The sequence below is a fragment of the Carassius auratus genome, unplaced genomic scaffold (assembly GCF_003368295.1).
Source record: "Carassius auratus strain Wakin unplaced genomic scaffold, ASM336829v1 scaf_tig00017588, whole genome shotgun sequence".
NCBI lineage: Eukaryota > Metazoa > Chordata > Actinopteri > Cypriniformes > Cyprinidae > Carassius > Carassius auratus.
The window spans coordinates 94,982-108,230 of record NW_020524800.1 but is presented as its reverse complement, the minus strand read 5'-3'; the positions used below and the strand labels follow the sequence as shown (position 1 = coordinate 108,230).

At 36.7% G+C, this 13,249-nt stretch overlaps 1 protein-coding gene across 2 annotated transcripts in view; it reads right to left on the bottom strand.

Moving 5' to 3' along the window:
- LOC113075737 (zinc finger protein 512B-like) overlaps positions 1 to 13,249 on the bottom strand; it is a 59,539-nt gene that overhangs the window by 12,659 nt on the left and 33,631 nt on the right. For both annotated transcript variants that reach the window (XR_003281034.1, XM_026248425.1), the window contains exons 8-13: positions 10,384 to 10,518; positions 8,868 to 8,995; positions 6,711 to 6,800; positions 3,903 to 4,001; positions 815 to 1,003; positions 334 to 684 (exon numbers count right to left, since the gene is read on the bottom strand). Coding sequence is in view for 1 of the 2 variants with exons in the window: in XM_026248425.1 (XP_026104210.1) it covers positions 334 to 684; positions 815 to 1,003; positions 3,903 to 4,001; positions 6,711 to 6,800; positions 8,868 to 8,995; positions 10,384 to 10,518 (992 nt within the window). In the remaining variant the exon portion in view is untranslated. The remainder of the gene's footprint in view (positions 1 to 333; positions 685 to 814; positions 1,004 to 3,902; positions 4,002 to 6,710; positions 6,801 to 8,867; positions 8,996 to 10,383; positions 10,519 to 13,249) is intronic.

Genomic DNA, 13,249 nt, shown 5'->3' with positions numbered 1-13,249 from the left:
AATTATCACAGAGATTGTTTGAGAAAAACACAGATGTGGCAGATTCGGACAGGATTAAAATCACCAAGTACATCTGTGAAACACAGATTTCTCTAACGACCCCCTGTAAAACTAGTCCCGTCCGAATAGGGCTATAGTTTCACTGAGTGAGTCATTCATTCATTCAAACGATTCATTTTTTTTCCATAATTAATCACATTAAATTGACACATTAAATCAACAGCCCTAATATTTTCATATAGTCCTATAAATACTGCTAAAAACAAATATCACATATTTTGATAATTATATAATTTTGACAAATGTATAGTTTTAGCTTCAACACTGCTGTACCCTCTTGATGTCTGGTACAAGGTCATCTTTGATGCGTCGTTTGGTGCCCCAGTCTTTGGCCAGCTCGTCCTCTGCGATCTCCTGCAGGTGGAACACTGCCACCTGAGCAGAGCGCCGGCGCACCCTGCCACTGGGCGTCCTCTCCAAATCGAGCAGTTCCTCCATCTCTGTTTTCTCCTCCTTCCTCTCCTCCATCTTCTCCACTGGCTCGTCTACTCTCTCCTTTGACTTCTCTATGCCCTTCTTCTGCACAGGGTCTTCCTGTTCCTCTTTTTCCTCCTCCTCCTCCTCGTCCTCCTCCAGCACATCCTCATCTTTACTGTCTTCCTGTTTCCAGTACTCAGCTGTGAGCTAAATGGGGTGATAAAACAGACATTTAAATACATCTGGATTAATTACTTATCAATAACATGACACTGCTTTTGACATTTTCCACATGACATCAGATCACTAGGCATGTAGTGTGGCTGTGTAAACTCACTGAGTGTGTGGACAGGGCAGTTACTCGGTGCTCGGTGCGCAGGTGGTAGTCACGGCCAGCTTTTGAGCGATAGGTCTTACCACAGTGCTGGCACAGGAAGACAGGCTTATGTCTGTCTGGCAGCTCTCTGCCACAGCGTTTCCGATGATACTGATAACTCATCAGACTGGAAAAATGAGCTGAACAGCCCTGTTTGACAGAGAATCAAACATACTTCATTAATTCACTCATTGATCTGTGGGCTGACAGTCTGTGTACAGTGTTCATTTGAAGGGGCCTGTTTGTTAACACGAACTACATTTACATACTTGGTGACAAATATGTTTCTTTACACATAGTAATTGGAACCAAGACAGAAAGAAAGACAGACAGACAGAGTCAGACAGACAGATAGATACCGTCAGATAGATACAGACAAACAAATACAGATAGACACATACATATAGACATAGACAGATAGACAGATAGACAGATAGACAGACAATATTCCTTCACGAGCCCATTTCAGCCAGACCGTAATTCCCGCTTTGTTCCAAAAAACATAAGCCCTATAGAGAACCAATTGAGCAAAAACACACTCAATATAAAGAGTTATAGAGTTCCATATAAAAAGTTACATCTTTGTATTTGTTCATAACTACTACAACAATATAACATTTTCATTTTTTTTTTATAAGGAGCTGTTTTTGTTTTATACAATATCCTGCTAAGAAAACACCATAGAAGATGGGTAAAGAATAGCTCCATCATTGATCAATGTAAAAAAAAAAAAAAAAAACATACTTTGTTAGTTTTAATAAATAAAAAAAAATTTTAACATCAAGGAAATTTATCTGCCAATTTTTTTCATTTTGCTGTATCTAAAACGTACCGAACCGTACCGAACCGAACCGTGACGCCAGTGCATCGTATCGAACCGAACCGTTAATTTTGTGAATCGTTACACCCCTAATAGATAGATAGATAGATAGAAAAACAGAATGAGAGATAGCCCAAGATAGACAGACAGACAGACAGGCAGACAGACAGATACATACATACACACACACACAGATAGACAGACAGATACATACAGACAGACAGACAGATACTTACAGACAGATACATAAAAGACAGACAAAGACAGACAGATACAGACTGACAGATACAGACAGATACATACAGACAGACAGATACAGACAGATACATACAGACAGACAGATACTTACAGACAGATACATACAGACAGACAGATACAGACTGACAGATACAGACAGACAGATACAGACAGATACATACAGACAGACAGATACAGACAGATACATACAGACTGACAGATACAGACAGACAGATACAGACAGATACATACAGACAGACAGATACATACAGACAGACAGATACAGACTGACAGATACAGACAGATACATACAGACAGACAAAGACAGACAGATACAGACAGACAGACAGATACAGACAGTCAGACAGACAGACATACAAATAGATACAGACAGACAGATACATACATACACACACACAGATAGACAGACATATACATACACAGACAGATACAGACAGACAGATACATACAGACAGATACAGACTGACAGATACAGACAGACAGATACATTCAGACAGATACATACAGACAGACAGATACAGACAGACAGATACAGACTGACAGATACAGACAGACAGATACAGACATATACATACAGACAGACAGATACAGACAGATACATACAGACAGACAGATACAGACAGATACATACAGACAGACAGATACAGACAGACAAAGACAGACAGATACAGACAGACAGACAAAGACAGACAGATACTTACAGACAGATACATACAGACAGACAAAGACAGACAGATACAGACAGACAGATACAGACAGACAGATACAGACATATACATACAGACAGACAGATACAGACAGATACATACAGACAGACAGATACAGACAGATACATACAGACTGACAGATACAGACAGACAGATACAGACAGATACATACAGACAGACAGATACATACAGACAGACAGATACAGACTGACAGATACAGACAGATACATACAGACAGACAAAGACAGACAGATACAGACAGACAGACAGATACAGACAGTCAGACAGACAGACATACAAATAGATACAGACAGACAGATACATACATACACACACACAGATAGACAGACATATACATACACAGACAGATACAGACAGACAGATACATACAGACAGATACAGACTGACAGATACAGACAGACAGATACATTCAGACAGATACATACAGACAGACAGATACAGACAGACAGATACAGACTGACAGATACAGACAGACAGATACAGACATATACATACAGACAGACAGATACAGACAGATACATACAGACAGACAGATACAGACAGATACATACAGACAGACAGATACAGACAGACAAAGACAGACAGATACAGACAGACAGACAAAGACAGACAGATACTTACAGACAGATACATACAGACAGACAAAGACAGACAGATACAGACAGACAGACATACAAATAGATACTGTCAGACAGATAGATACAGTCAGACAGACAGATACAGATAGACAGATAGATACAGTCAGACAGATAGATACAGTCAGACAGACAGATACAGATAGACAGATAGATACAGTCAGACAGATAGATACAGTCAGACAGACAGATACAGATAGACAGATACTGTCAGACAGATAGATACAGTCAGACAGATAGATACAGACAGACAGATAGATACAGTCAGACAGATAGATACAGTCAGACAGACAGATACAGATAGACAGATACTGTCAGACAGATAGATACAGACAGACAGATAGATACAGTCAGACAGACAGATACAGATAGACAGATACAGACAGACAGATAGATACAGTCAGACAGATACATACATAGATTCAGACAGACAGACAGACAGACAAATAGATACAGACAGACAGATAGATAGATAGATAGATAGATAGATAGATAGATAGATAGATAGATAGATAGATAGATAGATAGATAGATAGATAGATACAGACAGCCAGTGTTATCTAGGGAGACAGACAGACGGTAGGCAGGCACCAGTGACAAATTCCTACCTCACTGGTACATTTGATTTGGCCCATCTGTTTGAGGATGCAGCGTAGCCTCTCTCTCTCCTCCTGCTCCTCCTCAGACACATTTTCACTCACCGAGGGCTTACAAATGGGAAACAAATACAATGCAACACATTAGTGTCTTTCCAGAAACTCTTCCTCATGCCTTTACAACAGTGCATTTCCAATCACTGCTTTCTGAAAGCCAGATACCTGGCACTCTTCAAAATCTTTATAGAGGAGCATTTCCTCAAGGCGTCTTAGCAGCATATTTTACAACACTGTATTTGGCCTGTTAAAGACATCAGCAGGGGAAATGAGACATAAGAGACCAAACTAAACAGGATGCTAGACACCGCAACACAACATCTGGGGGAGAACGCTAAGACTGTTAAACCAAAATATGTCAGTGCTAATAACCAGAGGCACTTAAAACACAGATTTACTAAGGGGGCGGTATTGGCCTACTTGTAATCAAATTAAAGTTAAATACACAAATACTTGTTTTTCTGAATAAATCAAGCAGTATAGATAAAATCATAAAAATCATAAAATCATGTGTATGTTTTGATTCAAAAGTCAGAATCTATAGCTTACATGAATAAAAATCACAAACATGACACTTGTAAATTAAATGATTTAACATATAACGATTTATTCATTAATATATAAAAATTTTTTTCAAATGGATTATGAAAACTTAAATACAAGTAATTTTTTCTTTTGCTTTAGACCATCTTTTAATGTTAAATCCACAAATAAAATGTTTCTTTGAGTCTGAAAAAACAACAACAAAAGAGAGATTGATTTTATCATAGTTATTTTCAAGGCTTTCAAGTACTAACCAAAAAAAAAAAAAATAAATAAATATATATATATATATTATTTTGGCACAGGAGAGACTTGGTGTTGTTTGAAGACAAATATATACTGGTATCGGTATATAAAAATGATTTGAAAAACACTGGCATATCCGATTATGCCAAAAATCTTATGCCGTGCATCTCTATTTTTTTGGTCTCCATTGTTTCTATTTTCAGGCCAAGTGTACTCTAACTTTTACTTCAGTCAAGAATGTTCATTTTGGTGAATCAAATTTTTTTTGGAGTATTTTGTTTTCAACTACCTCAAAAAACCTGTATCACAGTATACACTTGTCATTCTCTTCCTGACAAAGTGTGCGGATCTTGGCAAGATTAAGCTGCAATGTGGCCCAGACCTTATGCTGATTCTCAAATGTTTGGCTCAGTGACACTCAGCACCTGGCTCAAATACCAAATCACAAACCTAAATGCACATCTTCATTAATGTTTTATACTGTTTCTGAGACATTTGGTCGTGCATAATTTAACACATTTCATTGGAAATATTGTTTGCAGCTAATGCTTGAGCCTGGCAGATGGAGCTTACATCCTCATGGCCCTCTTTAACCACCATTTCTCTCTCATGTTTTTACACTAAACCTCAAAAGGGTCACAAGGGACACCATCATCATTATGGGATGTGCCATTCCTATTTAGACATTGGCTGAATTGGACTGAAAAAAAAAAAAAAAACTGATGAAATTTACTCCTAATGCAGATTACCATGATTTTCCGTGGAGAAGATTACTGGACGGAAAAATGTTAATAGTTTAGGAATATTGAGGAAATTATTTATGTACAGAAATTAGGCTGGGTGAACAATAGACAATCATTACAGTTGAAATACTGATTGAAGACTGTTTTAAAAGGCATTACTAGACACGAGCTAGACCTTTTCCCATATGTGCAGTTAATGGTTAGAACCTAATGGATGCTTTAGGTCTTAAAGTGATGCTGGAGTATAGAGATGGTGTCAGATATAATAGAGATTAGAGGCCGATGTGGATGCAGGGCAGCTGCTGGTCCCAGAAGAGGACACTGTATGTAACATTAAACACTCTTCTGCTGCATATACTGTACACATACAACTCCACTAGTTTATTAATGATATTAAAGTGCTATAGTTACAGTTTTGTTTTTCAACCAGGTGCCTTTTTTCTCCTGTGGAGTCCCCTGGTAAGATGAAGTGATCTTAATTTGATTAAATGTACTCCCACACAACTTAAAAGTATATTTTAAAATATGTACTGGCTGGTAACATCATTTTAATTAAATAAAAGGCCACTTAAGTGAGTTTTGATGTTTTGACTAAAATACTAAAGCACAATTCTTACTGTAGTGTGTTTTTTCATTAAAAACAAACAAACTACAATTTCAACATGCAATTACCAAAATATTTTAATAAATGACATACAAGTTTAGAAATAAATTACATAAAAGCTTACTTTAGTTTACCACAAATGCTTGTCAGAAAATTTGGCAGTACACTTTAACCATATTTCAAAGACAAGTACACAATTTAATAAGAAATTTCATGTGAAGACGTACTTAAAAAGAGAGAATTGCATTTAATATAAATTTAAATAATGTACATTTTAATTGAATTGTAAATAAAATGCAATAAGGTTTATTAAAACATAACATTTGGTCCACACGTTCCTTTAAAATATATTTTTTTCCACAATAATTAGTACTCTTTATGCTAAAGTGTAATGGCTCAGATTGAAGAGAAAGAACAACACTTTTTAAGAGTCAGAACTTTTCATTTATATTCAGAAAAGCTGGTCTTAAAGTTTATGCAATTTTAATTGTTTAAATGATTTATACATTGTATTTCAAATCATATTTTCATCATTTTTGACATCTAGGAGATAAGCCCTGCTATAGATCTGCAGTTAATTTGTATTTTAAAAAAAATAAGTAAATGTGTCCTGGCACCGTCGCTCACCTTAATGTGGTCAGCCATGCTGTGGTAATTGAGTCCAGCTTTTGATCGGAACTGTTTCTGACACTGCTGACATTTGAGAGCGTCCCGCAGCTACAAGAAAAAGACCAGACTTTATGAGATCCACCTCAAATATCATGACAACATGCTTATAAATGTGACATTTTATATTCGATATACCAGTTACAATGATGTAAACAGTTTCCTAATAATGTACAAATAAAGCATTTGTAGGATTATTCCACTGAAAAGCATACAAACACTCCCTACCAGCTCCACATAACAACTGTGAGAGCTTACAATAGGGTGAATGTAAATGATTTGAACAAATTCAAGGCCTATTCACAAAATTTTACCACAAAGCAACTGTCTTCATTCAGCAACAAAGAAACCTTTTTTTTTTCTTTATTTTGTGAAAATTAACTTGCTGATCGTCTATGAGGCCCAAAGAATGGTCTGAAGCATGAGTGATCAATAAAATATAAGATCTGGGTTTTCAGGCAGACGTGAAACATGCAGTCCTATCGACCTATTGGCAGAGACAAAATTCATTTGACGACAATTATTGGCACTGAAGCGAGTGAATATATGATGCAGGATTCACTTTCTAGGTATGTGAAAATTGTACAGTGCCAAGTAAAAATTAGCTTTTGTTCCATGAACACTTTGGGGCAAAAATCAGAGGACAATTTCTGTTCACAATTATCTTTTTTGAGTTTAAAAAAAAAAAAAAAAGAAAGTATCTTAAGCTCACAAATCTGCATTTATTAAATACAGAAACTGATATTTTTTTTTACAATTTAAAATAATAGTTTTCTATTTGAATATATTTTAAAATGTGACTTATTCCTGTGATGACATGATCTTTCAAAAATCATTCTTATATGATGATATGCAGCTCAAGAAACCTTTCTTATTATTATCAATGTTGAAAAGAGTTATGCTGCTTCTTTTGTAAAATTATAAATGTTATTACTGGAACTTGTTCAATTTAATGCATCCTTGCAGAATATAAATGATTTATTTCTGCATTGACATTAACAAAAACACAAATGAGAAAATAAGGTCAATAATTATAATTTTAATGAATTTCCTTTGCCATAAAATGTCTTCTCTCTTAATGGCCATCACAGCCATCATTGATTTCCCACAGGGCCGAGGAAGAGGCCTAGGAATCTTCAACTACTTGTGACCCCACCATAATGCAGCTGATCGATTTCCCCTTTAATAGACATGTCATCATTTTTATAGAGTTATGCTATACACTTGGCTGGCAGTATAATACTCAACTCCAGATGCACACAAAGCAGGGCCACTCACAGACGCCCAATCAATAAAGTGGCCTTAATGGCTCCCTCTGGCCCCATGCACCAGGTCCTAAGAGAGAGGTGTCTAATTGCACGCCTGAAACATTCTCCTCTCCGCTTTCACTGCCATTTGGTTGTATAAATAACAGAGAGAGAGTTTGATTCCCTCGCTTTCATTCTGTCATTCTTTGGGCCTCATTCACATAATGCAAGCAGAACAAATTTCTGTGAATATCACTCATAAATCCGTTCTTACATAAACCAACCCCCAATGAACTCGGTACGACAATTTATGTATGAATATTTTTACATATGATTTAAAGTCAGAAATTCTTTCTGCTTGTCCTTCTTCATATGGAAGAGTTTGAGCACATCTGCCACTTTACGTTTGATGTGTTTAGAAAACTGAGACAGATGTTGTCTTCTTTGGAGGAGTGAGGTTGTAAGAAGAGTCCTGATGGGACGTTTGGGTTATCCTACAAGACCTTAGAATGAGGGAATTGCGGTCAACATCCTAAGAAAGGTAAACAAGTTTCTCAAACAGGGACCGATGTGTTTGATTAAAGAATAAAGTAAGTAATTCTGTGTCACTGGCACCTACAAAATAATGACTGTTTTCAAATAGGTTTCCTGAACACTTTGCTTGTTTGCTAACTGATAAACAAACAGATCTCAATGTAAACTCCATTGGCTGGGCTTGTTATTGGTATGCCCAAAACAACCTTATCTTCAACCTTATCTTCACAAATCTGTCCATTGAGAATGCTGAGAGTAATTTATAAAAAACGTGTTACTCTAAGACTACGCTAGTGCTGTGATAATGACAATAGTGCATTTCAGGTTGACCTCTGACCTTCTGACAGATCTCCATGTGCTTCTTGAGTCCATGGACAGTCTTGCGAGTGACAACAGAGCAGGTGGGACAGACCACTTCCCCTCTCTCAGAGATAGTGTTCTGCCACTGGGCTTCAGCAGGGGGAACTGAGACAGAAAGATTAAGACAATACACATTGAATGAAAATTACATTAAAGGAAGTTACACCAATGTTTAAAAGTTTGGGGTCGACAAGGTTTTTTAAAGGGGTCATATGATGCGATTTCAATTTTTCCTTTCTCTTTGGAGTGTTACAAGCTCTTGGTGCATGAAGAAGATCTGTAAGTTGCAAAGACTAAAGTTTCAAATCCAGAGAGATATTCTTCATCAAAGTTAAGACTCAGCCACACCCCGCTAAAACACCTCATTTAAACACGCCCCCACATGTCTACGTCACTATGTGGAAATATTTGCGTAATGTCGCACAAATGTTCACGCAAAAAAAGAAGGCGTGGTTTCAGTAACCGCAGTTAATGTTGAAGCAGTCATGTCAGAGAGATGCTATGTGTGTATCTAGGAGAAAGCAAAAGCACTTTATTTGTTCTTCTGAAAGTAGATGCGTTTAGACATCTTTAAGATTACTTTCTACAGAACAGCAACGCATTTTATGGACACAGACTCTGTTCCTCTTTCAGGCTTGTACTGATGGTTAAACTAAGGACATTTATTAACTGTCTTAACATTTATTTTGAAAGATGAAGCTCGCGATTATGAAAAAGGGGTGTTACATTTCATACGAGTGCTTGCGGTGTTCGATTTTCGATTTTAGGAGAGACAGGACATAAAGGACCTACAATAATGCACAGTATTTGAAAAATAATTAGTTTTTTTAACATTAAAGCATGTCAACATATTCTGTTATACCAAATACACAAAATAATGATCTTTTAAAAAAGCATCTTATAACCCCTTTAATGTTTTTTAAAGACGTCTCTTATGCTCACATAACTACACTTATTCTATAAAAAAACTTTTCACTTTCAAATGAATAATACAAATCGTTATATTGTTACTACTGTTTTCATGAATGTATTTTAAAATGCTATTTATTGTTTATTCTATAATGTTCAGCATCATTACTCCAGTCATCAGAGTCGCATGATCCTGTTATTATCAATGCTGAAAACAGTTTTTTGCTGCTTAATATTTTTGTGGAAACCATGATAAAAAAAATAATAAAATATCAGGATTTTCTGATCAATAGAAAGTTAGGGGGGAAAAATAGAAAGAAAAGCATATTTTGTAATTTTACAATTGAATTTACTGACAATTTTAATTAATTTACATATTTTTTACTTTAACATTACTAGAGTGCCATTAGGTTGAATATCATATGCATTACATAAATTTTTGGGGGGTTTTAACTTTATTTCATAATAGTACTATTTAATTGACTTGTACTTTTATTATACTATTTTGTACCATTTTGCTTTATTTGAGCTATTTTGCACTGCTTTATCATGCACACATGCAGGCAGAGCGGAGAGAGAGAGACCTGAACTGATAGCAGCAGTTTCTTTTCTGGAGGGAGCTTGACCTGACTGTTTCTTCTGGGACTCCTCAGAGAACAGAGCCCCTTCCGCCCTCTTCATCCGACCTGCTTTCAACTTCTCCTCCACCTTATTCATTCCTGTACAACACATAACAAATTACATTCAGGGAAAGCAGAGACCTCACAAGTCACAAAAATAAAAGTATGACAAAAAACAACAACAACAACAAACAAAATGGGAAAAACAAGAGAAATGAAGAAATGAGACTCTCAAACTCTCTTGGTGGTCAAAGGAGCTTGTTGTGGTGCAGTGTTTCTTGAACGTGTACCATTATAACTTCAACAGGAAATGAAACACTTCTATAATAGACCTCATAGATCCCCTATTAACACCAAGAAGGGTAATTACCATTAGAGTATACGGTTGCTAATTATAAACATACTGGGGCAGAAATACCACTGAAATCTCAAGAAGTGTTTATTGAAAGGAGGCCAGGACTAAATTCTGAAAGTCAAAGTCACTTCTGATATAACACCGACAAGAAACCACTGTAAGGTAGTCAGTCATGAAAAGAAAGGGTCATGGCAATGACTGTAATAAAAATGCCACTGAAAGTGATAAAAATTAAAGAGAAATTTAAATAATATGAGTAAAGAATGTCTCTGAAATAAATTCTGCTCTCATTTAAATTCTCAGAATTTGTTATGCTGGTAACACTTTATAATAAGGCTCCGTTTGTTAATATTATTTAACTACATTAATTAACATTAACTAACAATGAACAATATCTTCTAAGGTGTCAAACTCTTGTCAAATTCCTGGAGGGCCGGAGCCCTGCAGAGTTTTATTCAACCCTGCTCCAACACACATACCGTCTAGTTTTCAAATAAGCCTTTACTAATACAGTCTTAAAAACAAGTTGTATCTTTTAATATTAGTTAATGGACCTAAGCTAACATAACAATGAACAACTGTATTTTTATTACGATTACGATACATTTATTACGATATTGTTGATTTTGTAACAAATGTTTTACTCATTGTTAATTGCATTAACTAATGTTCACTAACAGAACATTTTTGAGATGCAAGATGAACTGGTGTAATACCAAAAACCTTAAATATTGAGAAATTTTGAAGACTCTCTTTAAGGCATGTCATAAAGCATGAAGCAAGGTCTGATGTAAACATGTAGTTTGTGATAGTTCCGTCCCATTGGGACATTTGGTGCAGCTGCGCTTCTGGGCTTAGTGGGCCCCAAGACGCAGCTCCACCTCTGGGCTTAGTGGGCCCCAAGACGCAGCTCCACCTCTGGGCTTAGTGGGTGTTGTGGTGCAGCTTGACCTCTGGGCCCCGTGGGCCTTGTGCAGGGTCCTGTTTGATAAACCTGCAACTGCCCCATAACTGCAGTTATTAACAAGACACCCGATTCGTTATTCAAAAGCAACACCAATTTAATTAGTGTATCTGACCCAAACTGTTTGTAATAAAATGACCATGACCAGAAACGCACCCACGTTAAATCTTCTACATGAGGTAGACAGAACCCATTTATTTTCTCATGTAGAAACACAGTCCAACATGTCAAAAATAATAATAAAAAGAATCCTTGTATAAAAAATATAAAACTATTGCATATATCATGTGAACAATCTATTTGGAACAAATTGTGGATACCAGTGGCATATCTACGAGAGGACCTAGGGGGTCTAGGGCCCCTCATTTACATGCAACCCCCCCCCCCCCCAGGATTTCTGATTGCTTTAAGTGAAAAAATGAAGGAATTGCTGATTTATAACTCCGAGAGACTGACGAATTAAAATGCTGCATGGTAAATGCAGTGGCTGTTTTTAAACTAATTGGTGTGATAATGTCACGTGCTGTTCATAACCTAAACTCTTGTCATCTTTTTGTGTGTGAGTTCAACAGTCACACAAAGTTCAATATTACAATTTATCAAGAAATCACGCGAAGCGAGAAAGAGTAAGTTTGCCATCTACGTCTGTACCATCACAAACATTTTATCAGTGAAGAGTTTGCCAGAATTTTTTTTTGCTTTTCTCCAAAATGGTACAATGAATTCACATGGCTTGAACATAGTTTGACAAATATTGCTATGTGGAGGACACACAATATAGCCTGCACGTATCAAACGGATAACATAATCTGAGAATACTTGTTTTCTGTTTGAACCGGTTCATTATTAAAGCATTTCTATAGAGATATTTCTCATGTCTGTGAAGCACGTCGGTTCATTTCTGACGCGCTCAAGTTCACAGGGATCGAGACAGCAGAAATAGTATCCTGTTTGGTTTCATTATTTTACAGCGCACAACGTTTTGTTGTTATTGTGAGTGTACACGAACAAATGTAGACCCTTAACAGTTTCGAATGATGTAATTATTCTTGTCTGTTTGACCAAAAAGTATTTTCCCCCCGGCGCCTCCAAGTTAACTGTCATGCGGTACAAGCACACAGCCATCCAGCCTCCACGCTCTGCACAAACACTTGAAAATGCACACATTTAATATAAAGCGGTTCCCTCATTTTCTGATGAGCACCCCTTAAAATTCAAATTCTGTGCCTGTCACCAAATTCGACCCGCTCCCAAATATTAGTGGCTCACCCGTCAGGTACCCATCTGCATGCAGGACTCTGCTTTATGGTGCAACTCCAGCTCAAGGCTCAGTGGGTTGCATTTCTGTGCTCTGTGTGTCCCAGCAGTATGTGTACTTATTTAGTCATTTACCAATGCTGTTATTAAATATTTACAGATTTTTCTATTTGATGTTGATTGATGTGCCATACAACTTCACTGTCTGATTCAGTTTTATACATGTGGACGGCACACTGTGTTTATTTTTATGG